Source organism: Mustela nigripes, chromosome 11 (assembly GCF_022355385.1).
Source record: "Mustela nigripes isolate SB6536 chromosome 11, MUSNIG.SB6536, whole genome shotgun sequence".
Taxonomy (NCBI): domain Eukaryota; kingdom Metazoa; phylum Chordata; class Mammalia; order Carnivora; family Mustelidae; genus Mustela; species Mustela nigripes.
In genome coordinates this window covers 3438428-3466416 of record NC_081567.1, presented here as the reverse complement: position 1 = coordinate 3466416, position 27989 = coordinate 3438428, and the positions used below count along the sequence as shown (strand labels likewise).

The 27989-nt window shown below is 57.6% G+C and overlaps 1 protein-coding gene across 1 annotated transcript; it reads right to left on the bottom strand.

The window, feature by feature from the left end:
- Window positions 1-46: 46 nt before the first annotated feature.
- On the bottom strand, window positions 47-27989 carry FOXK1 (forkhead box K1). The gene is made up of 10 exons (XM_059416022.1): window positions 27972-27989; window positions 23864-24042; window positions 20530-20715; window positions 12126-12282; window positions 11422-11568; window positions 10594-10787; window positions 8210-8376; window positions 7837-8121; window positions 6903-7127; window positions 47-6400 (listed from the first exon to the last, which is right to left on the bottom strand). The coding sequence occupies exons 1-10, from the start codon at window positions 27987-27989 to the stop codon at window positions 6126-6128; spliced, it is 1833 nt and encodes a 610-aa protein (XP_059272005.1). The 3' UTR covers window positions 47-6125.

Genomic DNA, 27989 nt, shown 5'->3' with positions numbered 1-27989 from the left:
GTCTGCCTCCAGGAGCCACTCCCAAGGACCACATGGAGCCCCGGGCTCGTTTCTGTAATATATAATTTTATTTCTGGTTATAGAAACAAATGCTAAGGGGAGAAACAGAACTTCCCCACCCACATACAACAATTTAATAGATAAAAGGACAGTTAAAATAAGTGGAAAACAAGTAGAAATCTTAAACTTTTTATAGCTTTAAAACATTAATGTCTGATACAATTAGAAATCACATTCAGATCTCAAACTTTTAAAAAAAAGTATGGCTCCTTATTAAAAAAATACTGTATCCCATTTGAAATGAAAACGCAGGCGGGCCCGGCTGCTGTGGGCCTCTCGTCTTTCTGAGGACGGGACCGCCGGCTCCCTGCCACCGCCGGGGCTTCCTGCGGGCCCGCGCGTGCACCGGTGGCAGAAGCCGGCGGCGCGGCGGGGCCTTCGATCCCGTGAGCTGGTTTCCACCGTATGGGTACCACCGCTTTTAAAGCACTGATTATTACACGTACTGTGGAAAATACTTTAGACAGCCACTGTAAAAAAAAAAACAAAAAACAAAACGCTCCCAAACGCGCACGCACACACACCCCTCAGACCCGCCCCCCAAGTTTTCTTTACAGAATTGCCAGCACGTAAGAAAACGAAGTCTCAGTACTGGTTTAATCCCTCCGCCCGCGGGCCGAGCTTCGGGGGGCAGGGGTCTGTGGGGCCCGCGCGGCTCGTGGGGCTGAACTTGGCGGACCCCGGTGAGAGTCGGGGTCACACTTTTGTTTCTTTCCTCCCGACCCCCATGCCGAAATACAGACCGAGCCGTGTAAATTAAGAATACGGGGATCCAGAAAGCCTTCGGAAAGGAAGCTGGGAGAGAAGCACGGAACGGCCAAATTTTAAATGTGTTGATTTTAAATCCCATTTTTAAGGATTATTTAAAAAAAAAAAAAAAAAGGAAAGAAAGAAAAAGATGGGGGTCAGTTAACACAGAACTTAGAGGCCAAGAGCTTAGGAGGCCACAAGCCCGTTAACTTCACGTGGGAAAACCCAGCTTGGAGTCACAGACTCGTTCCTGCCCAGCCCGCTGGCTCGACGTTCAGGCGCCAGGTCTCAACGCGCCTTGGGACTCGGGGAGACAGCTCAGAAGGACAAGGCCCTTTACTGCGGCTAAGAACCTTCCTCCCGGGCACTTTTTACTATTTCTGACGTGGAGAAAACCATCAATAAGTATTTGAAGGAATCAAACTAACTATTCCAGAAAAAATTCCCGAACAGAGAAGGAGCCAGGATTCTTCCAATTGTTATTTGACTCTTAAAAATTAACAGGGTTGGAGGAAAGGAGAGAGGCGCCTGGAGACTCTCTGGCCCGCCTGGGACGCGCGTGGGAGACTAGAATCCGCGGGAAGTAGGGGGCCGACACAGCTCCCACGCAGCGGGCTCCCGGCCGCCCCCCACCCCCGCGGTCCTGGATCCCCGCTTCTCCCATCCCCCAAGGGCACCCCAATGACAAGCAGGTGCCAGGACTGGACAAAGTGCTTTGTGGCGTTTGTTCTTAGAGACAGCGCTGCTCTGCTCACTCCTGGTTGAAAGAGCGAGGGCCAAAACCAGCGGTGAGAACGGACACACAGGAGCCCCAAGTCCAATTCCGAGACTTTCAGTTCCGTCCCGTGTAAAATCGCAGCAGCGTCCCGCACCCACCTGGCCGCGTCCTGAGCGTTTAAAACCTCATGGGGGAATCGAGGTCTTGGGAAACAGCTCTGAAAATGAAAGGGCTTTATAAAACGGGGAAACAACTTGAAAACGACGGACAGAAACAGGGTGAGGAGCAGCGGCCCGTCTGGAGCAGCCGGTCTGCGAGATTTCATCCGAGCACTGTCACTCCGAGGCAGAAGGATCGTCAAGGCGGCTGGCGAGGGACAGCGGGAAACGGTCTCTCCTTCTGGCCAAACCAGCCGTGGGGCCGAGGTCAGGCGGCCCTCCGCCTCCCAGCTTCTAGAACCTGGTTCTAGAACAAGGAGTGCGCTTACAGACTCACGTGGACACAGGCATCCACGCCCACGGGCTGGGCTGCCCTGAGGCCCCTTTCAGGGGAGCTGCATCCTCCCAGAGATGAGGGGCTGGGCCGTGGGCCCCCGAGGCGTCCCGCGCCCCACACAGTCGCTCACACCCCCGGACTGACAGCTTAGCTCCAAGAGCTCGGGGAGCCGTGTTTCTTCTCTGACACGTTCTCATGTTCGATGACGTGCTCCCTCTTTGCATGAGGCCTGTTTCTATTCTATGAAGAAACTGACCCCAAGGCCAGATGCAAGCCTGCTTTTTCTCTGGAACTGTGGACCCACCACAGGGCTTCCAGGGCAGGGACTCGCGTCACTCCCTCTGGAGAGGGTGCCCGCCTCCCAGTGCTCCACGGAGAGCCTGAGACCTGTTCTCACGAAAGCGAGCGTGCGGACCCAGTGATGCTGAAGGCCTCAAGCCGGTCATCCGCCAGTCCCAGTGAGCAGCAGGAAAGGGACCAGGATGTGCCCATGGACCCTGTGTGGTCAGGTTGCTTGAGGGAAAGTGGGGACCCCCACGCTCCAGCGGTGTCAACACCCCCACCCTGAACTTGTTCCCTCCCAGCTCGAGAATCACGGATTACTCATTTTATCAACGCAGAACTCCCCCCCCCCCATCTTCTCAACTTTGTTCGGTTCTTAAAAACAGCAAACCTCAAACATGAACCTGCCAGAGAGGGAAGCTGACGGGCTTGGCCGTGGGCACAAAGACCCCGCTGCCCTGGGTGCCCTCGTGTGGCTCTGCATGGTGGACCCGGTGAGGGGCCCTGCCATCCCCGGAGCATGGGGCAGGGCCACGACGGCCATGTCCCAGGCCTCGGGGCTGTTCCGGCATCTGTCGAGACCCCTCGAGGGACACATGCCATGTAAACGTGTCAGAATTTACGGAGCTGGTGGTAAAGGGACAATCCGTCTGACTCCCCATGGCGCCGTCTGGCTGGTCCCGGCTAGCACGCGGTGCTCGGGAGAGCGTCAGCGTGGACAGATGCAGACAGCTCAGGAGTCCACCCTGGGGCGCCAGAAGGCACGTCTCCACAGCTTTCAGTGTCCCACACTGCCCCGTGCACTGGGCCCTGTGACACCGCCATGACCTTGGGGTACAAGCCTCTCCCTTCCAACACGATAGCAGACTGTCTTGCTGGGAAACGCCCAACTACTGAAAAGGGGTGACGTGTGTGACTCCCTCCCTAGGCAGAGAGGGTGTTTTCCCGTTTCTGGTGCTGGTAAACATGGTGACCGGGCCAGCAGGACGACAAGACAAGGCACCTGGTACCGGGAGCACAGGGCCTGCGTGCCCCGGGGCACGGCGTGGAGGAGGTGGACTCATCACCTTTGGCCTGGCTGACCTCTTCACACATGCGCAAACCGCGGGGTGATCAAGAAGGTCCTCGGACCCTTGAGGCCACGGTGATACTGCCCGATGCCAGAATGGACCTATTTCTGCTTCTCCCAATCCTGGTCAGGGTGGGCCTGCTCTCTAGGAGGGTGGGTGTGTTTGTGGCTTGTGGTGGGTCATAGGCAGCCACAAATCGGAGGGCCACAGTCCTCTGGTGACGTCTGGCCTGGTGCCCTTGCTTCTGGGTTGGGGGAGGCTGTCCCTTGCCTGGATCTGAGGGCACAGAGGTGGGGGCCGACCTGGGCCTTCAGGTACCAGTCCCAGGACGTGCGGCAGCATGAGGGGACCAGAAGCCCATGCAGAAGCTCACTGTCTGTGAACCCAGAGTGGCTGTTCCCCCAAGGCCCAGCCTGAGCGGACCCCACAGGGTCCCCTTCCCAGCCCCAGCAGGAGCTGAAAAGGCGCGAGCTCTCTGCGTGACGCAACACCAGCCATAGACATTCTGACCTCTCCGCGCTCCCTCCTCATGGAACCCCTGCCTGGATAGTGCGATCCTCACCCAAAATGAGCAGAAACCCAAACATCTCAAGAGCTAGGAAAGCAAAGGGTCAGAGCCAGACTGACCCGATCGGGCAGTCCCCTGACGCGCGTCCGTGGCTGAGTGTCCTGAGTTCTCTGGAGATGGTGACAGCTTCTGCACGGTAGACAAACCTGGGCAGTCCCCCTCGCAAGGACCCCGTAAACGATGACCACGGGGAAGAAGCAGCAACAGGCGAGCCGAAGGCAGGTCTTGGGGTCAGACCCTTAGAGGTAAGGCCCAAGGCAAGGACCTGAATCGCCTATGTGCGTGCCTCAGCCTCCACCCAACTTGTGTGCCTGCTCATGTACATACCCCACGCCACAAGAGACCAAGTTTATAAAGCAACGGAAAACATTGATGCAGAACGGAGTGCAACTTCTCATCACTGCGGACGACACACTGGCCAAGTCCATGCCCGTGTCACTGAAGCCAACGGGTGTGGATGTTACAAGAGAACTTTTTCCCCACTTTAAGTTTGGTGCAGTAAAAATGCCTCATTCGGGCTCTGAGGATGCCAAGGCAGCTGTCACCACAGGCCAGGGAGGAGGACAGGTCACACGTGTCCCCAGGAACCGGCAACTGCGGGCTGTGGCGGCAAGATGGCTTATCACACCCAGCCGAGCCACAGTGTTGCCAGTGGGGTGCACAGCACACGAGCCAGTCCTGTGTGAACAGCCTGGAAGCGGAGTTCCACGGTTTTCCTCTTGTTCTGAAGCCAGTATCTGATGCGGCCCCTGAGGCCTGCTCCCCCTCAGTGGTTTTCTGGGGACTGCGTGCTCTCATGGGTGCTGCTGTCGGGGTGGGTGGGTGCAGGCAGCTTTGCTGGGGTGGGGGTGGGGGAGAGGACCAAAGCTGAGGACAGGCTACTTCCAGGAAGAAAACTGTCCCCGCCGGACTTCGGTGCAGAGCCCGGGGCTGCTGTGCCGCACAGGGTTCAATGCCGGGGCGGCCGGCCACGTTCAGAGTCACTTTTCACAGACGCACTTGACATTTCCTGAGAACGTTCTCCAGGAGGAGCTGGAGAACTGTGATCTGGCGGGCTCTCTTCCTGCTCCGGGAACCGCTCCAGGCAGCAGGGGATGTCTGCAAGCGCAGGGGACCCTCCCTGGGGAAGGTGGTACCACTAGCCAGGTCCTGTGGCCAGGAGTTCGCAGGAGCCAAAGGCAGGGGCGGCCCCCACTCCCGGCCCCAGTGCCGCAGGCACAGGAGACGGCGGGACATATGGCAGGAGGTACGGGCGGTAAAGCCAGTGTGACTCGGTGACAGAGGTGGTGGGAGCGACCTGGCCAGCGCTTCCCACGGCAGCCCGGCACGGGGCCTCGGGCTGCAGAGGACGTGGCGCTCACGGATTCCTGGTTTCGGAGCCTCCAGATGAGGGGCGCCGCTCCTCCCCCAGATAACTTTCTGCCCCCAAGGGCAATCCAGGCGGCCGCCGATCTTTCTTGAAGTTAGCAGACGGAGCAGCGGTGGCGGCTCTTCTCGGGATTCATGTTGGCTCACAGCCCAGACCCGCAGCTGTTACGCCGTCCACAGACATGGCCTCACAGACACGGCCTCACAGACACGAGCTTACTCCTGCGTTTATCTCAGATCTATGATGAAGCCTCAATTCATTTCAATGAAACAACAAGTCTTTGGGGTCCAAAGCCAAACCAGAGTCCCCTCCCCCCGATTAATGCCAAGACTTTCCGAGTCGCTACTTTCGGGCACAAACCCCACGAGACAGTCTGAGCTTTGGCAGGTCCTCCCTCTCTCCTGCCTCCTCCCGCTCGGCGGCTCATGGGCCTTGTGCCTGCTGGGCCCTCCTGCGCACAGCCTCTGTCGTCCTCGGAGGCCAAGGCTGCTCCAGAAGCCCGGTCTGAGCGCGTGGCCGGGCCGGCGCGTGACCCAGCCCTCGGCCGCAGGCCTGGGAGGAGGCGGTGCAAGGGAGAAGGAAAATAAAAGCGAGCACTGCCGGGTCATACAATCAGCTGTCTGAACTTGTTTATGGGTTTGTTTGAAGCCACAGCAGGGGCAGGAAACAGAACAAGGAGGACGAGCGTGTCCGGGAGCAGGTCGGCGTGGAGCCTCCTCGTCACGGTCCGCAGGCAGCGCGAGGCCGGCGGTCAGGGCCCGGCCCCAGAATCCCTTTTGGCGAGCATCCCACTCGGCCCACACACACGGTCCATCACTCCCCGGTTCCGGGTCCCTGTGGGCCGGCGGCCGCGATCACCCCGGCCTGCGCCGTCACAGTCCCACTGGGTTCCTCCACACGTGACCTTTTAACCTCGGGTTCCCCGGTGGAAGAGGCAGAGGTGGCAGCGGTGGCCGGGGTCGCTGGGGTGGCTGGCGTGGCGGCCGCTGCTGCCGGCTCCTCGGGCCCCACCTCGCACACCCGCGTGACCACCACCGGCGTGGACGAACTAGCCTGGGCTGCCAGGAGCTGCAGGGGGCTGGTGAGGGCTGGGAGTGGAGGAAAAGAGACGTGCGTTGGGAACGGGCGAAGACCAGCGCAGGCCAGTTCTGAGCACGCGGGACCCCTGCTCCCAGCAGGCCCAGCCCCAGGGTGCCTGCCCCTCGCCAGCTGAGCCTTGCCTGCCGCCCCTCCCTGCCCCCACCCTGCGCTCGCCCGAGGGGCCTCCTCTCGCCATTGCCGCCGGCACCCCTAAAGACAGCCAAAGGCTCTGGCCCTCACCTCTAGCAGGTGCTTAACACAGGCCGCCTGCCCTGAGCCACCCTCCCAGCACCCGCCGGCCCCGTCCGCCTCCAACTGTTGCCCCTCCCTCGCACCTCTCCTCTGACCCAGCGGGCACAAGCACTGTGACTAAGGGGTCTGCCTCTGCGGCAGGGGTTGTGCCTTGGCCCGACCACGGTGCCCGCGGATCGAGGGGACATGTGATCTCGTGCCGCAGGCCTCAATGGCAGAACAGTGGGGCTGGGCGAGCAGGCGTGGGCAGGGCCTCACCGTAAGTGCTGCCGGCTAAACTGTTGGTGGGGACCGCGTGCTTGCCGTTCTGAGTGATGGCCCGGACGGGGAGGTGGTGCTGCCCGAGGGTCACCGGTGTGGCTGGCTGCAGGATGGTGACCGTGTGTCCGGGGACCCCTGGGGCCATCTGGCTGGCCACGGTCTGGATGACGCGGCTGGCGGTGGGGATGGTGGCGAACGCGATGGTGGGCTTCTCCTCCAGGCCTGAGGAGAAAGGGTGTCAGAACCCCATCCGCCCAATGGGGCGGCCGCTCTCCTCATACTCAGCAGGACGTCTGTTTGTGGGGGAACGGACCGTGGTTTTGAAGCACTGACTATTCTCAAGAAACATCCCCCAATGAAATACTTTCCAAGTGAGAGAAAAACACCTGTAGGATTTTAGAAAAACTTCTAAATACCTTGAACTTTAAGCCACCAAACATAATGGGGAAAAGAAAACGTTATTTGGAACAAAGACTGGCAAACTGCTTCGTTGTCACGACGCTGTGAACGGGCTGCAGATCAGCAGAGGCCCGCAAGCCCAGGAGACCGTGTGTGGCTCGAGGGCTCCCGCCCAGGCAGCTGCACTCTCGGTACTGACCCCATGCCCCCCGGGGCTCGAGACGCCACACACAGGGACGTGCGGTGACTTTCTGCGGGACTGCTAAAGTCTCCCAGCCGGGGGCCCCAGAGCCATCACCCTCTGGACGGCAACATCAAGCCCGTGTCCCAGGCCTGTCACCTCGGGGGCCGCACACCTGGAGGCGGTTTAGAGGACCATCGGCGTGGATTTAAAAGGACATACTCCCCAAGACAATAAGCAGGGAGGAGGAAAGGCAGCAGCCTGAGAGTCGTTGGCCCCCAGGGACTGCCCGTTGCCCCGGCAGGTGAGCTCCATCCCCATGGCAGCCTGGTGAGCACACACCCGCCTTACCTCTGGCCTCGCTGCCCAGGTCCAGCACGGCTGTGCCCGCTGCCTCGTGGGCACCCCCTGCCGAGGCCTGGCTGGCGAGGATGTAGCCATTGGCGGAGCTGGCGGAGGTGGTGACCACCCTGAGCATGGTGACAGGGGGGGCCTGCTGCACAACGTGGATCGCATGGCCCGATGGCTGCTGCGCCGTCACTATGGACGCCGGCATGTAGGCGACGGGCTTGGCCACCAGGCTGGGCGGGCGGGGAGGCACGGCCATGATCACGGGCTGGGCACTGACGGGAGAGCCTGCGCGAGAAGGAACAGGAGAGCTAAGGCCCGTAGACACGCGAGGCTCCGCTCCGCCACGCCGGGGGCAGGGACAAGACCATCTTACCAGGCGCACTTTGGGAATACCGATACTCTGGAACAGAAGCTAACTTTGACCCAAAGTCAGGGTCATGTGGAATGGGTGAGCCCTCTCGAGACAGGCACTCTGGGGTCTGCAGGCCACTAGAACGAGGGGACATTAGCCCGGGGTGAGTGGGCGAAGCTGGAGCGCTCCTGAGGAAGACACAAGAGAAGGGACCATGGCAGTAAGTACACAAGGTCAGAAATGAAAGTGGTGCTTCGCAAAACACAGACACCCCAATGTCCATGCTCCATGGCTCCTTGGCCAGCCTTTCCTGATGCTTCTCTGTCCTCACGAGGTAGTTCCCACGCTAACGTAATACCGTGCGGTGACAACAAGTTACCCGACAGACCAACGACCAACAGGTGTTTAAGTCCAGAAGTGGGAAATGCTGTCATTTGTGGCTTCCAGAGAATTTGCTTCCTGAAGGGGACCAGCCAGTGCCCCACGGAGTGTTAAAGAGCTAGGCTTTGGTGGGATGGGTGCGAATTTCCCACCAGGATCGACCTACGGCCGGAGGACCAGACAGGCTTTGGGTGCACGGCTGTCCGGCTCACACGGCTACTAGTCTGGGGGAGGCTGCTCCCTCTGTCACCATTCACCATGGTCCAGGCTTGTGCTCGGCTGGGGCTATCCCGGGACTGGCTGTGCAGCGCGGCGACTCGTGGTCCCTCAGAGTCCCAGGGTCAATGCAAACTCTCCAAGGCAGGATGCCGGGGCTGCCTGGAGGGAGCCGTCTTTGCTCTGCATTTCCCGTGAGCACGGTAAACGTCCCTGTGGGTGGTACTGTTCGCCTCTCCAGACATGGGGTGCTGTGGGCGCCCTGGTCTCCTCAGGCACAGACCTGGCACCCTCCCCCCGCCCCCTAAGCCTGTGACAGACAGCCTTCCTCTGACCTCAGGAGCCCAGATTCCTGGCAGGCCCTCTTCACCTCTGCGCAGAGCCTACCCTGCTTTCTACATGCCCCCACCCAACACAAACACACCCACCGCCTTCCTCCTACAGAATCCCAGCTCTGCAGCCATGAGACGCCCTCCCTCTCCTGAAGACATAGCACGCACAGCCTTCCTCCCGGGCCCAAGAATTCCCTGCTGGCCACTGTGCAGATTCACGAGACTGTGGCCCTCACTCCCAGGGTGACGGTGAAGACAGGCCCCCTTGTCATCATCCAGAGACACCCCCAATCAGGGTTCCCTGGGAAGTGCCGGGCACATACAGCCAGCCCCGTACCTACTCCCCTAGCTTGTCGACAAATGACAAGTCATGGCGCTCACCATTAGGGGCTAAGCTGCGTCCCCAGAAATCACCAGTGCCTCAACAGGGGGCCTTGCTCAGAGTTGGTGGGTAGGATGGTCCCTAACCCAGTGACCGGTGTCCTGTCACAGGGGCAATCTGGACACTGACGTGCTTGGGGAGAACGGCAGGAAAGATGTGGGTGGAGGTCGGGAGCCCCTCCACGAGCCCGCGGGCACCGGAGATCACCAGCAAAGTGCCAGGAGCGGGGAGAGGCCTGGAGCGGATGCCCTCACGCTGCAGAGACACACACCCCACTGCCACCAGGGCCTCTGGCTATAGGAGCGTGAGGGGAGGAGGAGCTGTCGTACAGCCACGTCTCTGGGCCGGCCTCCTAGTGAACTCAGCTCCTCCGGCAGCACTTTTCTCAAAGCCCTACTCACGCAACATGGTGTTCGGGACAACGTGAGCTCAGCTGACGCGTTCTGAATTCCTACCTTACCAGTACGACTGTCACCTTTGCTCCGATTTCTGCTCTGGCTACAGAACCGAGAATCAGGCCAGACCCCATACCAGACATTTCTGGACGTCTGAGCAGTCTTTCGCAGAATCACATTAGCTACATGATGTGGAAAGCACAAAGTTTCCTTCCAGGGGGAGAATTTCAGAGAGCGTCTGTCCTCTCTTGCCCCACGCTCTCCCTGGACTGGCGACCTCGGGAAGACTGCTGGGCCCACCCACGTGCAGAGCGGGAGGGGCCCCTGACCAGAGGGCGGATGGTGCCCACTTCGCAAAGGCAGCTTTGTTAATGACACAGCCTGTCTGAGCTCGACCATCCCTGGCCTGTCGGGCCCTCCGCCAGCACGCTCATGTCCACGGAACCCCACAGGCCCCTTCCACTCCTCTCTGGCTTCAGGTTCTGGTCCCAACACTGCCCACGTTTCAGCTTTGAGAACGGACCGGTCAGAGGAGCAGCCCGTGGCCCACTTACTAACTTCACTGTCCCAGAATCACTGGTCCTGACACCGTCTCACTCAGAAACATAAAAGTGACGCGTCTGAAGAGCCAGAGGTGGTCCCGTGAACGTGGACATCTGGGGAGCCAGGCTGCTGAGCGAGGGCAGAGCAGGGGCTTACCTGGAAGACAGAGGCCCGAAGGGGGTGCGGAAACAGGAGACGCCCCTCTGCCTCCGTTTTCGGAATGCCTGTTCCACGAGCTTCGCTTCTGAGGCAGGGTCTATTCGCCAAAAAGACCCCTTCCCAGGCTCCTCCTGGGAACGAGGGACTTTAATAAAGTAACGGTTCAAAGAGAGGTTGTGTCGGATGGAATTCTGTGGGCAAACAGAGACAGTCACCAGTTAGCATGTCAGAAAACAGAATCTGAATGTAACAGACACGAGACCAGAGGTGATGGGAGAGCCCAGCGTTCGTGCTGGTGCGGGCGCTCCACAGGGGGCAAGGTCACTGGATTCTACCGGGAAGTGCAAAGGTACAGTGGTAGCTTTTCCTAAGAAAATTTAGCACGGCATTTCTTGGACAAAAAGTGAAACCGAAAGACGGGCCATGACCCAGAGTCTGCAGATCAGAACTGGTACTAAGTCAACTGGCCAGGGGAAAAGAAGAACCACGGGGAAAACATTCCTAAATGAGCCTGACAAGAGGTCTGACGTTCCCAGTATACGCAGGCCACTGAGAGAGCACAGGGACATAGTCCATTTCCAACACAGCGCACGATCGGAAGCCACAGTAGGCTTGAAAACACCAGGCAACTGCCCTCCCTTTTTCGGACGTCGGAGGGAGACAAGACTATTTGGACTCACTGAGGCTGTGGCTCAGCTCCGATGTGCCATGGGCCATCAGCAGAGACACGCCCCCCTGGGACCACTCTGTCCTACAGAAAATGACCTCCCCGTTAACCTCCTTGCTCCCAGACTGGGAGTCTGGCTTCTTGGGCTCGGGCCTCACCTGCCAGCCTTTGTCAGCCGTGCGGTAGTAGGGGTAATGCTTGGTGATGTGGGCGTAGATCCCACTTAGTGTTAGCTGCCTGTCCTGCGCAGACGAGATGGCCTGCACAATCAGCTGAGCGTAGGAGTACGGCGGCTTCGACTCATCCTGAAGGGAAAGGCGGCAGCCGTCAGCTCCGGCAGGCTTTCCGGGCCACCCGCCATGTGCCCCCGCTCCTGGAGAGCACCCGAGTCCAGCTAACTCAATCCCAGGGACCACCCGCGGCCTGCCAATGCGCGTGCACTCAACGAGGGACAGCCCTTCTAGCCCCACAGGGAGAAATCAGGTTTTCCTCATAATTTAATTCTGAAATTTCTCACTTCTTTAGCAAATCGATTTAAAGATAGATATCAGAGGAGAATGAGCTAAGATACCAAAGCTTTATGTAAGGAAAAGCCCTGAAGCCGTCGTCACCCACAGAGGGGATGAGGACAGAAGGCCGAGGAGGTGCAGAGCTGGAGAGAGGGCCTGGGGCCTGAGCGATGTCACTGAGGGAGCCATGTGTGCTATCCAGGCAAGGGGCTGGCATCTTGCCCCCGTGCGTGGCTCCTTCTCACGCCCGCACCCCGCAAGCCCGCTGCGCTCACTGGAGCAGCCCTGGGTGTGCCCGCGCCGTGCCCCGGGCACGGTCACCACATAGCCGCGTGTGCCGTGAGGCCTGAGACCTTAGGACTGTCCCCTCCGGATGTGTCTGCCTGCTGTTCCGAGGCGGCCTTCGCGGCAAACTCTGCGGCCAGCTGCAGATCCGAGGTCACGTTCTGAACAAAGCGGTAGCCGGACGACCCAGCCCCACGTGGACTGGCCGGGCAGGAGTTGGGAACACTGCGGAGAGAAACAACACAGCCTGAGTTCATGACCCTGGCAAGGAAGACTTGAAGTCACAGGACTTCAGGACCTGCCAGGTGATGCTGGGTGATGGCGAAATGCAACCCCTTCCTTCCCCGTGCTGTCAGGATGCTACACCTTGCCTCTGATAAAGGACCACCCGAGAGCAGCCAGACAACAGTTTGTGTCCACATGCGGCAGGGGCGATATGTGGTATTACAGCGGCAGTTTCTGACCGTGGTGCGGAGCTGTGGGTCCTGACCCCCACCCCTGCACCGCACACAGCCTGGGCCCAGAGGGGCACCACCCACAGGGCAGGGGGTGCTGAGCCTGCCCCGGGCTGGCTGTCATGTGCTCACTGTCCACACGAGGGCGCTGTGGACCAGGGCTGGGGAGACAAGGCCTTGCGCGGGGCATCAGGACCTCTGAGATGGGCCCTACCCCAGTTTCTCCGGGCCAGGACTTTCACCTCTGTGGCCCAGTGGCTCTCTCTCTCCTAGGCTGCTGTGCCAATAGGAAGTGGGGAACTGCAGCCAAATACACGGGCCAGACACACCTGTGGCTCAAGCAGCTCCGGAGCACACACTGGCCACTGCCAGGCCTACAGGGTCCCTGGCCCGCATCCTGCTCGAGCTCGCCTGGCCCGGCCCAGCCCAGCCCAGCGGTGACAGGCGCTGGCACAGTGCCTCTCGTTGACAAGGTGGACTTTGGTTATCAAACTACAATGAAATTCCGATTCTGAAAACTAATTCTATTACAAAATGTTCAGAGAACACCAGTGCAAACACTAGGTAACAAGCCCAGGTAAAAGGTGCCCGGTTGGCCAGCCCCACGTGGGACCACAGATGCCCCACCCCCACGGAGTCTGGCCCACAGGGCGGGGACAAGCCAGTCACAGCGGACTTGGGCCCCTGCCCTCAGGAGAGCTCCTCCGAGGCAGCACCCCACCAGGAACGGTCCAGAAAGCCCCAGCTTTAGGAACATGTCCTATGTGCTCCTGCATCCTCCCCTCCGTCTCTCTCCTGAGCTGCCCGGGTGCCCCAGACTCGAGGAATCTTAGCTGAGACGTTCTCTTTTTCTTAACTTAATTCGGAACCAGATAAACAACACCCAAGCTGGTAACGTTGGGGGACTAGTAACACAGTCACACGTTCGGAAGCAGGCTTCTCACACACAGCCATCTGGGAACCAAATGCCACCGTGTGGCACGAAGCTGTGGTTCAGCGGTCACACGACCCTGAGGTGAGGCGCCTTTCCTGAAGATTCTCTGCGCTGTCCTCCGCCAAGCAGTGCAGAAGCACAGGAAGCCTGGTGGTGGCAGCCCTGTCAGCCTGCTTGGTTCCTGCACACACGCGACGCCCCCTGTGGACCTGAACACAGTAAAGCACATCAGACCACAGGGACAAGTGGCTTCCTGCCCTTGCGTGATGCAGACCGGCCGCCCCTACCAGGGGCGAGGACACACACGACCTCTGGGCTTAGGCACATGGGGCTGTGCTGGCTGCCACAGGTCACTGTTTTGCAGAAGACTGCAGAAAATGTATCTCTAGCTCTCAGAGGCAAAACCCAGAGTAAAGGCTGTCATTCACCAAGAGTGACTTTGAACGGGAATAATTCACAGGGGAGCAAGCACGGGGACAGCCAGGGACTCATGCCAGCCAGCGTTCGCAGGGGACAGAGCGCCACTGTCGCCATGGTCCATGCGGGCCCGTCCCGGGAGAATGTCTGTATGCGCACAGCCTTCTAGTCTCCGAGCCTCAAGCTTCCCCGTGATCCCCTCAGTTGTCCCCGCGGGCCTGTCTGTGTTGAGACAGCTGTCCCTGGCACCCGGTGGCCGTGATGTCGCACCGCCTCGGATGAAAGCAAGAAGCCACATGAGCTCAGCTCCAAGATGGGCCTCCAAGGGGCAGGTGTGAGATGGGGGCTCAATGGGCTCAGGGACCAACCAAGACACTCGGTGTCCCATACAGAGATGTATCCCACCGTGCTAGAAATCTCCCTCCCTACTAGCAAAAGCAGGAAAAAAAGATTTTTTTTTTTTGGAGTAGACTCCATGCCCAATGTGGGGCTTGAACTCATGACCCTGAGATCAAAAGTTGCAGACTCTACTGACGGAGCCGGCCAGGCTTACCAAAGAACTGCTCACTTTGTCGGGGTGCCGGGGGAGTCTGCATCTGGGCACATGGGGAAGGAGCAGAGCCTGAGCGGCTGCCGCCTACCAGACGTCACACCACATGAGTGCCTGTTCTTCCTAATTCAGGATTCTAGGTGGAAATGCAGCAGAACGTGCACTTACAACCATTGGTCACTGACTCCCGCTTTTCTGGGAAACCAGCTCTGAAGTCACATTTTTGTTTCAGGCAAGACAGGTTCATGGTCTCGGGGGGTGGCTGCTTGGGCTGGCCTGTCCTTCCAGCAGCTCTCTGGGCTGGGGCAAACCCAAGCTGGCTCTGGGACTGCCAGGCCCAGCACGGGACCTCTGTGACCACGCGGGTCATGCCTGGCCTTGACTCTGCACCCTATGTTGACAGATTCTGGAAAAGAAGGAGCAACCTGATGGGAAAAGGTGTTTCTAGGTCTCACTCTGACGGTAAGAATTCATGCTGAGAAAAACCAGTGGGAAAGAAGGCAGGCCAGCCAATTCCGTCCCTGTGGCCTTTCCCACGGCGTCCCAATGCCACCCCTCCAGGCTGCCCCAGGCTCCACCAGGCCTGGACCCCCACTCAGATGCCGGCCCGCCTGGTCTGCCCTGGGACTGTGGGCATTTTCTTCCCGTGCCAGCCTCCCCGCATTCGAACCGCATAGCTGAGATCAGTGTGGGCGCCTGGGACCACGCAGGTGTGGGGGCTGGAAGAAGAGGCTGGGCTGAAGTCTGGAAGGCGCAGTCAGGACCTCTCCCCTCCCGGGACCGTTCCTGGCCGTCATGCAGAGAACCACGGCCCCCGTGCCCCGCTTCCCGCCCCAGCCCCTAGAGTGGCCACCGGAAACCCTCCATGAGCCCCATACCACTGCTTCAGCGATCATCCAGATGGTTTTCTGAAGCTCGGTCTTTTTTGTGGAGTGCTACTGAGATTTTCATTAGATTATTAATTTTTAGTCAAGAAACAGAATCAGCTCCTCAATGGCGGCTGAGCGAACAGACTTTTCAAGCAGAAGATCATACGTCCCATGAAGACACAGAACTCCGTGGTAATTCTGTTTCTCATTCACGCCTTTCGACCTTTTCTGAAGATTAGAATATTTTTGTTCTCTAAAATAAGAGTCCCAGTTCCTCTCCTGAGCACTGTTCCTCAATTCCCGCAGCTCTGACCCTCCCAGAGTTTATCTTCAACAAAATAACCAAATCTGAGAATCCATTGCCCCTGTGGAAGACACGTAGGCAGATGTTTCGGGAGGGCTGCCCCTGAGGGCAGGACCCTGGAAACAGCCCCTGGGTCCCCTTGTGGGGACGCAGGAAGCAAATCCCAGCCCCTGTAGTGTGGTGACAAGGGAAGGAGAAACCCACAGCAGCAGCCCTTTGAGACAAGGGGTCGGGAGAGGGCACTGAGCCGGTCCTGGGAATGGTGCACTCCGCGAGCTTCATTCTCGGGAATGTTTGAGTTGTGTGTGATGCTCACACAGTAATTCTGTAACCTGGAAAGAATGAAAGAACAGGGAAAGAAGAGCCAGAGGCCAGCTTCGGAGGCCTCTCTTAGGAACGCTTATGATAAATGTGATGCTGCAAAATCCTGGGAAGCTATTTCAAAAGCCCAACACGTTTCTGCAACGCATTCTGCCCCGTGCACAGCGGTCTGCACGCTGGCCCGAGCTGCTGGTCAGCCCAGGTGCCGCCAGGCACACAGACCTTGAGGGGCAGCCTGTCTGGGGCAGACCTTGGGGGGATGTCCCCCAGACCCTGCACTCCAGGTTCTTCCTGCTTCCCAGAGTGTGGGGCCTGGGAAAGGCCCGGTATCGCGGGCTCACGGGCCCACGCTGAGCAGCAGTGCCCACAGGCTGGGCGTCACCCACAAGGCATGGCCAAGAACACTCAAAGCAGGAACCTTCAAAGGGCCCCCGTGAGATGTGGCCAAGAACCAGAAAACGGCTACTCCGTGAAGGTAAGAACTTTCTCTCAACATTTCAGAGCCAAAATACATCCTGGCACAGATTTGGCAGAAGGGAAAATAGAGAGAAGGCGGGGGCCCGCTTTTCTGTACGGATGATCCAATTTTTATTTCTTGGAGTTTGGGAAGGGCAAGGGCAAGGTCGGGGTGCGAGGCCCACAGGAGAGGTGCCAGAGAGGAAAGTGGCCCCCAAGTGAGCCTCAGACACTGGGGTCCCTGGAGCAACGGATGCATCAGCAGGCAAAGGCCCTGTTGGCATGACAGAGGAGGCGTCTGGAGGCAGGGCTGGGAGCTGTGACGCAGGAAACGTCACCCCAAGAAAGGGCCCCCGTTGGCTGGAAAAATGCAAGCTCTTCTCCCCAATGGACGGGACGGGATGGATCGCAGGGAAGGGAAGGTGGCTGAGCTCCAACCACCGACGGGGTGGGCTGCCTGAAGACCACGGTCAAGGGTGGTTTCAGTTTGAAGTCGGTGGCCTAGATTTTGCCAGAGTCACAACACACATTACTGAGGTTTTTGAGCTCTACACCTTGAAAAAATCAAGGAAAGGAAAAGCTTCTTAAAGAAACCGCTTGTAGGGGCACCTGGGTGGCTCAGTGGGTTAAGCCACTGCCTTCGGCTCAGGTCATGATCTCGGGGTCCTGGGATCGAGTCCCGCATCGGGCTCTCTGCTCAGCGGGGAGCCTGCTTCCCTCTATCTCTCTCTCTCTGCCTGCCTCTCCATCTGCTTGTGATTTCTCTCTGTCGAATAAATAAATAAAATCTTTAAAAAAAAAAAAAAGAAACCACTTGTAAAGTCAGGCTCTTGCGAAGACGAGCTCCGCCCCCGCCCCTCTGCCTTCATTTCCATGTCCCTGAAACTCCCGGCTCCAAGAGCTCTTTACAGATTGGGGTCTCGCTTTGTAAAACCCAAAAAATGATGAACTGATTTTTTTCTTCCTTTTACACCACTTTTTGCAAAAAAAGAAAAAAGTCAACAAAATGCTGCTGGAGACAGCAGATTTATTTCAAAGAGCATTCATTCATTTTGTGGGTGGAGTACATCAGTGCGCGAGTGCACACACACACACACACTCAAACACCCAAAACCAAAACACAAATCCAACTGCAGGCACGCCACACCCCCTGGCCTGCCAGGGAAGCAGGAAAAGGCCAAACTGAAAGGAAGGTGGGTGGGGCCACAGCACGGGGCGGGGCTGTTTGTTCTCCAGAAAGTTCCTCCCGGGATTGTTCCTCCAGGGACAGCCACTCAGAAAACCCTGGAGGGGACGGGGGCTCAGGCCAGGGTGCTGGAGAAACCAGGTTCCGGCAGGAAAGCGACCCAGACCGAGGCCCCTAGGCGGCGCCGGTGAGCTGGCCAATGGCGAGAGCAGGACGCAGGCACACCAAACTAGGAAAAGAGGCTCCCTCCCCTCCCGCCGCCGCTGTCTAGTCCGAAGGGACAGGAAGGGGAGGACAGCTGCAGCAGGCAGGCCTCGCAGGGGGCCAGCCCCACCCCCTCTGCCCTGGGCCCCTCCTCCAGCACTGTGGGGTGGGGAGTGGGGGGGGCGTCCCAGGGTGGAGGAGGGGGCGGGTGTTTGTAAACACATGGCCCCACCCTTGCAACAGCCCAGAAGATGAACAGATCTTGGCAAGTGAAACCACAAGGGCCCCTGAGGTTTCTAAACACTCAAGTGGATTCCACAGCGCTAAGATAAACGGATGTAAACAGAGGTCCTTTCTCGGATATTTAAAGGCCAGAAGGGGGGAGAGAGAGCCAGTCCCACAGTGGCTACTTTCTCCGCAAATCTTCTGCCAGATGGAAAGGAGAAGGGGGGTTGGGCAGGACACAGCACCCCCACAAAGCAGGCTAGGGCCTGGCCCCTCGCTTCCCCGAAGGCTCAGCACAGCTCCAGCCACGCGGGCTCAACCCCAACAGCAGCGTCCACGCTGCCCTTGACCGCTTCCAGCTCGCGCCTCCTTCGGACACAAAAGTGACGTCCGGACCACAACGCCTGGCTTGAATATCGTAACCCAGTGGCCACCGTTTGGACTTGGATTATTCCTGGGAGACAGATTTATTTTCTGCAGCCCTCCAGGTAAAAAACCAATACATTTTTCTTTCTTAGAAAGCGTCTACTGGGCTGGATCATAAGCTGATGGCCTGGGCCCCCTAGGTGCCCTCAGCCGCCCAGGACCAGGCGCGAGCGGCCAGCAGCACGGGCATGGCACGCCGCTGGTCACTGCGCCCGCCACGGCTCTAGGCCACTCCTGGACGAAGGTGTCAGGGCAGGCCTGGTTTCGTGTCAGCTGCGCTGAGAGGGAAGTCCCGCATTAGAGCACAGCCCCGCATTTCTGGGGTACTCACGGAGTCAGCGGCCGTCCCCACTGTCTCAGTGCATGGCATTTCCATCATCGCCGCAGAAACAAACATCGTAGCAGCTGGCGAGCCCACCCTCCAACCCCAGCCCCACAGCTGCCCGCCTGTTCCAGGCGTTTCCTGCCAACGGTGTCCTAACGGTGGCGGCTGTCTGCCCTGGCCGCCCTCACTCCACATCATGTTCCCACGGACAGCTCTGCCACGTGTCAGCGCTTCATCCCTTTTTATGGCCAAATAACATTCCACCGTGACTGCACACGTCTGACCCCCAGGGGCTCCCGCCTCGCGGCTGTTAGGGACAGTGATGCCCTGAGCGCTTGTGCACAAGTTCCGGCCAGGACCTCCCGCTCCGGTGAGCTGCCCGGTCCGGAGCGGCCCATCAGCTGTGCGAGGAAGAGCCAGAGCCTCATCCGCTGGGGCCACCTCATCTCCCCGCCTGTCATTTCCTATCTGTGGATACATCACAAATACTAAGTGCAGGGATATTTTCACATGAGCGTGAAACTCCTGCTCTACAAGAAGTTCCAGCTCGCCATTTGGAACGAGATTACATGTTCCACGCGGGGCTTTAGAGCAGAGTCATTCTAGGAACCTGAAGTGAGCAATGCTGCCAGCTTGGTGCCGAGCACAGGACCTCACGTACACGTGGCTCGCAGGACACTGCTGCTCGTCCCCATTTCCCAGAGCCAGGACATCTGCCTCTGGGCTCACGACAAGGAGGCCCCTGGCTCTCCCATAGATACATGGCCAGAACCAGAACCAGGGGCCCAGGCTTGAGCTCCAGGCCACACCATGATCAACACTGTCACTCCCTCCCTAAGAGGGAGACACACCTTGTCCCTGGCTCTTTGGGACCTGGACTCCAACGCAAGCTGTTCCCAGTGTGTCAGCAACGTGTCCTAGCAAGAGAACAGGACATGCGGTGAGGCACGACTGTTCCAGAAAGACCAAGGGACACATGGTTCTAGAACATGAGGGCCACCAGAGCGTCCCTTAGTGAGGGATGGCATGGCATCTGACCAGATGGCCGTAGGCACAGCAAAACTCTCACCCGAGCAGCAGCAGGTCTCTAGGCGTGGCTTGGAGACACCCCTAAAGACCGAGACCCCTGCAGGAGGTATGTGGGGGCAAAACCAGACTCAGACACGACCTGCCTTTTCCAGGTCTGACATTCACACCAAGGATGCAGCAGCTATGGGCAGGCTGCCGGTGCCGAGGCCCGAGCCGTGACACCAGCAACAGCACCACATGGAAAGTGGGCGGGACACGAAGTCGAGAGCCCAGCTAGCCCCTCTCTACGGGGATCTCTCCGAAACCCTCCCCCAAGGACTCTCTGTACACCACACCGAGGACGAGAACATCTGAGGACTTTCTCTCCTTCTGACTCTAGTTCAAGTCCTAAAACTTCATAAATGAAGTTTAGAAAAACAAAGTTCAAGTCCTGCTGTGCACAGGTGAAAGTGCTGTCTGTATCTTTAGAGCAACCATACCTGTGCTGCTTCTCGAGAAAGCTCCCGAGACCCAGAGCGGCAGACTGAACAAGTGATTCGTACAGCAGGGACTCTCCAGTCCAGGAGAGAACTCTCCGGAGATTTAAGGCGTTGGGTCCCTTGATGCACTTAAAATAGTTTCAAAATCTCCAAGCCCTGCAGTTTTCCAGAGATCTACTGGGCGCTGTCCAAGACTTGGAACGCCTGTGTCCCCCTCCTGCTTCTCACACAGACGGCCAGAGCAGGGGGACCCCGGGGCTTGGTGGGGGGTGGGGGTGGGGGGGGCACTTACCTGATGGTGCCGGTTGGGGACGGGACGGGGCTGACCAAGCTGCGGAGATCCGGCTCCGGAATGTGAATCTTCAGAGGGGATATCTGCGGGTAGAGGGGCCGGAGGGGAGACGCTGGGGCCTCCTCCGGCCGGTACAGCGACGTGAACTGGATCTTTATGGCTGTGCTGGGGAATCGGAAAGTGCACCTGCAACAAGGAGAGTGCGTGTCAGCGCAGGGAGACAGGGGTACGGCCACCAGGCGGCCGCAGAATGTTCTAGTTCACCTGATGGTGGGGTCGCCTGATGTCCCAGAACCCCAGCATCACTCTGGGTTCGTGGAGTGAAGCCAAAGTCCGATCTGGGACACTTGCGGACACCAATATGGGTTTTTCATTTCCTGCACACGTGCAGATAGAGGTAGGAACCCGGCAGGGCCCCAGGAGAGGCTCAGACATGCTGCCACCTCCTGTCCACTGGGGTGGCTGCAGGGGTACCTGAGCGGGACTCACGAGCTCGCAGAGAACGCTCGTTGGGAAGCTGAACCACCATGGTCGCCGCTCAGCAGCGAGCATAAATACAGGCTGCGCCGCCAGAAGCTCTGGAGCGGGACCACGGGGTGGTACCACCCTAGCCAGGCCGGCGGGCACCCCGCAGAGGAACGGCCCATGACTCCCCGCGCCACCCGCTCTCAGCTCTGGGCCTCTGCTGGCGGGCGACCGCACACACCCAGCCACACCCTGCGCGCGCCACACCAAACCAAGGTCACCTACCCTCCAAGAAACGTCTGCGTAAAATCTGGATGTTAAGTATACAGCACACCTGACTTCCAGACGCACAAGTCATCAACAGGTTGCTAACTGCAACTTTAGTTACAAACAGAAATGCAAACCCAAATGAGAGCAGAGAGGACAGTCCTGCCTGTATCAGCTGCTCAGAAAAAGCTCTTTGTAAGACAAGGGGGGTGTGGGGGCGCCTGGGTGGCTCAGTGGGTTGAAGCCTCTGCCTTCGGCTCAGGTCATGATCCCGGTGTCCTGGGATCGAGCCCCGCATCGGGCTCTCTGCTCAGCGGGGAGCCTGTTTCCCTCTCTCTCTGCCTGCCTCTCTGCCTACTTGTGATCTGTCTGTCAAGTAAATAAATAAAATCTTTATTAAAAAAAAAAAAAAAAAAGACAAGGGGGATGTGGCTGGGGGATGGAGGGGACGTGTGTCCACTCCCACCATCAGTGCGCTCCCCACCATTCCCAAAAGGTGTTCAGAGCATGCCGGGTGTTCAAACAGGCTGCGTGCCCGCTCCTGCCTGTGTTAACTCAGCAGCATGATTTACGCGGCAGGGACACCTCCACACTCTGGGGGACACAGCATTCACCCTCTTCATTTGAATTTTCCTCTTCGTCAAATTGTTTTTAAAAAACCTGACTTAAGAGCAGGTCAAAATAGGTTCTGGGCCCACGAGAGGCAGTGAACGTCTACAGTGGGCAAGCTTTCCCCTCGGGAAGCCCTTGCTCCTGGAATGACTCAGCAGCACACGCTGGTGTCTGCTCCAACAGCCGGGCCGCCCGAACCTCCCAGGGGAAGTCAGTAACTCAAACTGGCTCGACTGGCCAGTACTCATTCTTCCAGAGATGCCCAAGCACGGGGACTGGCCATCTCTGCAAAGGCAGGGAGCAAAGCACCAGGCCGCTGTCTGACCCACGGGCACCAGCTTTGTATTTCCAAACCCAGAACCACAACAAAGAGATTCTGACACCATTTCAGTTCTGGGAGCCACAACAAAGAGATTCTGACACCATTTCAGTTCTGGGAGATGCGGTCCAAACACCAGCACATCAGGGCGGGGGTGGGGTGTCCGCCCTGTCGTGTCCACATCACCCCCCAGCCCCTGTTCTGCGTAAGGCCACCTGCGGCCATCCAAACACATTCTGCAATTTTCCTCTTGTAAGCCATGGTTAAAGGACGTTTGATGTTGCTTCCACTTTCCTTTGTTTTCCCACAACCCAACAGAAACCTCCTCCGTTAGTATTTTGGCTAGAAAGTTACATCACACACTTGCCTACGATGCTCTCTGAGGCCTCCGGACTCTCCAGACCTGGAGGGCAAGGAGCCAACATCCGTCCCAGCTCACGCCCGAGGACGGCTGCCGTTCCCGAACCAGAGGAGGAAGGAAAGAATTTGCAACGGGGAATCTGGCTGAAGGCTCCACGCACACGCATACCGTGCGCGCACACACACACACACACACGTGCGCGCACACATGAACACACCTAACCACGCACACAGCCCTGTGCCACAGTGTCATACATAGAATTAAGAACGACGAATATTTAAAGGCAGTGATTCCGTCCTTAACCATTTGTCTCTTCCTTTGGCAGCTGTGAATGGACACAATAAACTCCACCCCGCTACCTGCCAGGAGGGCCCGGCATTGTGCCCGCCGTGCTGTGAAAGCCCCCGCACGAGGGTGCACTCACAGCACCCCCTACCATCATCAGGGCAACCAGAAAGAGGATGTGGCTTCTGGCCTATGACAGGTCACAAGGCAGAGTGGAACGTCAGGAAACAGGGCTGTGGGTGAAGACAAGAGTTGCCACAGGATCCTGGGAATGCGGGTGGGGAAGCCAGGCTCCAGGCAGCCCAGCCGGCCCAGGGCTGCATCGCTCCCAGACCCCAGGGCAATTCTTGGGAAGTGAGCTACGTGCCCAGGGAGGGCTTCTGAGCCCCCCACGAAGGTGAGGTGTCAGGATGGGAACTGAGAATCAGGGACACAGCCTGTAGGAAGGCGGGGGCTGTGAACCGCTCCTGAGTTCAGTGCCCCAACCTCCGTGGTTCCGTTCTTAGCTAACAAAAGGGGAGGCTCTGAACACACGAAATGACCTCCTAGACACCTTCCAGTTTAAAAAACAAAGATTCCAGGTAATACATGCATACCTGTGGAGTTTTTAGTAAAACAAAACACAACATTTTGTAGGTCAGGGATTTGGGTTAGCAAATTAGTGGCGAAGTCAAACACTGTCTATAACGGATTCAAACACGCAATTTCCTACTGTAAGAGTCATCCCCAATTAAGGTTTAACAATAAACATTTTCTTATTATTTACTGCAACAGCTATTTCAAAAGCAGCTCCTGACCCACTCTTCCAGAAATTACCCCGAGGCAAACTGTTTCCTACCTAGGAGGAGAAACACCAGGAAGCTACTTAATTTTAAACAGACATCTCCCCAGGGTGCTCCCAGGTTCACCAATTACTTCTCTCCCTATAATATTTCCATTCCGGTTTTGGGCCGTGGTTGGTGTTTTAATGACCATATTTTGCAATTAGAGCTATTCTCTGGGAGGCGCTCCACGTTCGACCTGACCCCAACTGCACACGGTGCCCCGCCGTCAGCGCTGGGGTCATGGCGACAGAGGAGCGTGTGTGGGCGTGTGTGCATGTGTGCGCGTGTTCCGCCCCAGCTTGCAGCACGTCCCCGAGCAGCATGCGCCCACCCTGGGAGGGACCGTCCTTCCGATCCCCCTGCAGCACGCTGGCCCTCACCTGCAACAGAGAGGAACTGGGTGCTGGTGCAGGGCTGGGGCGGGGGGAGCTGGCTTTCACGGGTGACAGAGAGATGTTCTAAAATCCATGTTGGTGCGAGCTGCAGAACTGTCAACAGAGAGAGAACCACTGAACTGGACAACTTAAGTGGGTTAGTTGTCAGCTCTGCGAATTACATGTCCCTCAGGCTCCTGTGAAAAAATGTCCGTGCCCCACAGCTCCCGCGCTCAGGGTCTGCCCGAGGCTTGCACAGTTCCCGGGGCCATGTGGAGGCCAAAGGCTCCTAGAAATTGGGCCAAACTGCGGCGGCCCTGCAGCCACGCAAAGCTGCCATCTTCAGCAGCAGGTCAAAGATCATGGCCCAGAGGCTGGTTCTGGCTCTGCTCAGCACGAAGAAGCCTAAGGTTTTCAGGGGTGACTGGGGTAGGCCGCTTACTGTTGCTTCCACCTGGTCCTTAAAATGGAACCCCACCCCTGGCCCTACCAGCCGGGACCACTGTGGGACACAAAAGGGCTCCTCTAATCCTTACCGATGCAGCTACAAGTACAGGGATCTTCAATCTCGACGCGGGAAACAGGCAGAGAGAGAAAGAACTCCATGTGAAACTTTCCAGAAACATTTAAAAAATTAAGGCAACAGAGCGTTCCCCTCTAAAGCTGTAATAGCCCCCACCCCGCCTGCAGCTCATCGCACTGCGTCCGGCAGAGCGGATGGGCCTGGGCCCGCACAATGAATGGGGAAGACATCCCGCACTGACTACGGAGCCTGAAATTCTGCACACCAGCCACGCCTCCCCCAACCTTCCCAACAACCCCCAGCGGACGACAGTCCAGGACGAAGGCTGCAGACGGGCATTTGTGTCCTGCTCCCGGGGAAGCCCACCAGACAAGGAACCAGCCAGCAGACCACCCTGGCAGGTGCAGCAGCCGTCCGTGGGAGGACCCAGCTCTTACGTGTAGATGGAAAGCCAGGAAAGAACAGACACTTGGGGAGCATCTCTTACAGGAAGACAGGAACCAAACAATCGGGGGGCGGTCTCAGAGAAACAGATGACCTGGAGCAGAAGGCAGACCCCTTGTCTCCTAAGATAAAGGCACCTGCTGCCTATGGAGTGAGGGCCCCAAAAGTCACCTCCAGGGAAAAACAAGAAACCTGGACAATGAGACGTACAAAGGAAAGAAAACTCGAGAAGGAAGGCTGGATGAGACTGGAAAACGTCTCCTGAAAAGACACAGAAAATTTTGGTGGCTCTGGCCAAGAGGTTCACATCAGAACAAGAGTTCTTCTACAGAGGAATCCTTCTCAGGAAGCTACAGGGAAGAAGGCATGGGATCCCAGGACCAGACCTGTGGCTTTTGTATCAACTTCCTGAACATCAGAGTACCCAGTGTTTGCTACAAGCTGGCTGGGTAAGGGGTCCTCACCCCTGACGAGAGCATCAAGGGCAGCAATCTATTCACCCTTCCTGGCAGCACGTGACTGCAGGCCTGGTGTGGACAGAGCCTGCCACTGGGACCAGATGTACGGGGATTCTGATGTGGCTTGCAGTGACCCAACGCAATGGGCTGCAGGAGGGGGTGCTATGTCCTCTTCAAGCAGCTGCCATCTGGCTAGAGAACAGGAGCCAGCCTGGCAAGCCTATGGCTTTGGGGAGCCTCAAGGAAGCCCCCACTCATGGGAGACCGGCAGAGAGGGCCCGCACCAGACAACGGTAAACAAAAGACCAGTTTTCAAGAATGACACCTGCCTCCAGGGGTCCCTGCTGTGGTTCCTGCACTAGGTGGGATGGGCTGCTAGGAAGCACATCATCTCCACGGCCCTCTTCTGACGAGGCCAGGGAGGCTGGTAGGCAGAGATCTTTCCAGAATGCAGACCCAGCAATGGCCTTGCAGGGTCATGCTTTTGAGAACGTCTGTGACCAGTGAGGGTGGTTCCTGTTCTTCTCTTTTCCCGCGGGGAGTTGGGATTGCTTTCTCCTGCCTTCTACTCGCCTCAGTATTCCACAGAGGGACCACCTGGAACGCCCTGATGAGAGACGCGCTCATCACCGGAGACCCTGCATTTTACGGGGTCCAGTCACCGAGTGGGACTTGGGCAGCTTCCTCTGATGACGGGAAGGAGTGTTTTTATTTTGGAAGAAGGGACACGTGTGTGGCCAAAAGGCAGACTATGGCTACTTTGCTGGACACACATCCTCCTGCTCCAACAGTGAACAGCTACGCACGCAGCCGTCTGCCTAAACAAAACGCTTCTCTGCCTCTACTGCAGCAAGAGACTGTGCTGGTCATTGAGATGTTAACACTCATGCCCTCAGGCGGAACAGAGTATCTTCTTCACCTCTTCCTCTTCCCAATGGCCAAAGTGTGAGTGTGATGGCAGGAGCTGCAGCAGCCACCGTGGGCCATAAAATGGATACAGGGTAACACAACGATGTAATAGAAAAAAGCTGGGAACTGCTCTATCAGCTTACGTTAAGACTGGACTGTTACATCCAGAAAAAAAAGATCAACTTTGCCCTTGTTACTCCGACCTTGGTTACAAAAACCAAAACTATAACCTAACTGTAAACAGCCAAAGAGCTCCCTACAGCAAAGAACTGCTGAACAGACTACGGTATGTGGTTAGGGGCAAACATTCTTGGAAGGATACATCTCATCACTGTGCATCAGCCTGCTCTCCTCATCAAGAAGCACTGGGTAACTACAGAGCACAGCGCACAGGGTTCTTCGGGCCGTAAACGGGAACAGAAAGCGAAGTGACTAGAAGCACACACAGCACCCAGCATACCACACACTAACCACTGCCCCATGGACAAGTGTGATGGTGACAGATCAAATGCAGAGACCAGAGGGCTTAGAGTCATGGTGAATGGTGTGGGATCTGGAGCTGACCAGGCCGGGCTGGAGAACGGGCTGTGGGGACAGTGTGGGGGGACCTGGAAGTCTCCGAGCCCAGATGCAGCGAGGACCCCAAGCGCGAGGCCTGGCACACAGCAAGTGGCCAACAGCATGCCGGTGTTCTCATGAGCAGAGAGAGCGAGGAAGGAGGACGAAAGAGCCTTGGATTGGGGGGGCCTTCCAGGACCCCCCCGTCTCCTATCCAAATATTATTTTGACATTGTTACCGGGTCCTTTAATTAATGAAACAGTCAGGTGCCTGGGTGGCTCAGTGGGTTAAGCCACTGCCTTCGGCTCAGGTCATGATCTCAGGGTCCTGGGATCGAGTCCCGCATCGGGCTCTCTGCTCGGCAGGGAGCCTGCTTCCCCCCCACCCTGCCTGCCTTTCTGTCTACTTGGGATCTCTCTGTCAAATAAATAAATAAAATCTTAAAAAAAAAGAAAAGAAGTAATGAAACAGTCAAGAATTGGAGAACAAATACTTGATAACGAGTCCTTTGGATTTTGCAAGACATGACAGGTCTTCCAGAAAACTTGTGGAGAATTAATCCTGGCCCAGATCTGCCCTGGTGTCCGGATCTAGGGGGAGGAACGTGGCAACATGGCCAGGCCTCTAGGTCTGAAGGCAAGGCCAGGAGGCCCACGGAACAGGACTCCACAGACCACCCGCAGGGCCCCTCTAGTCCGGGGGGGCTCTAGCCCTGTGTTCCAGGGGGAGGCCAGGAGGCAGCTATCCTCAACGCAGCCCACAGCGGCTCCCACATACCTACGTCTGCAGTTAGAAAGCGAGAGGGCCGGAAGCTCGGACTTCTGTAAGAACTTGGGAGGAAAATAAGACTGTCCAGGACAAGGTTTTTAAAAACTTACATATCCAATCCCCAAATCAAGGGATTCTGACAATCTTATTTTATTTTTTTAAGCCTAAAAGATCGAATTTTACTAACAATTTCATACACTTTGCTAGAACAGCCAAAACTGCAGGAGGCAGGCTGCAGCCACGGGGGCTCGTCAGGCTGTGAGGACAACCTCACCGTGAAGCTGGGGGCCAT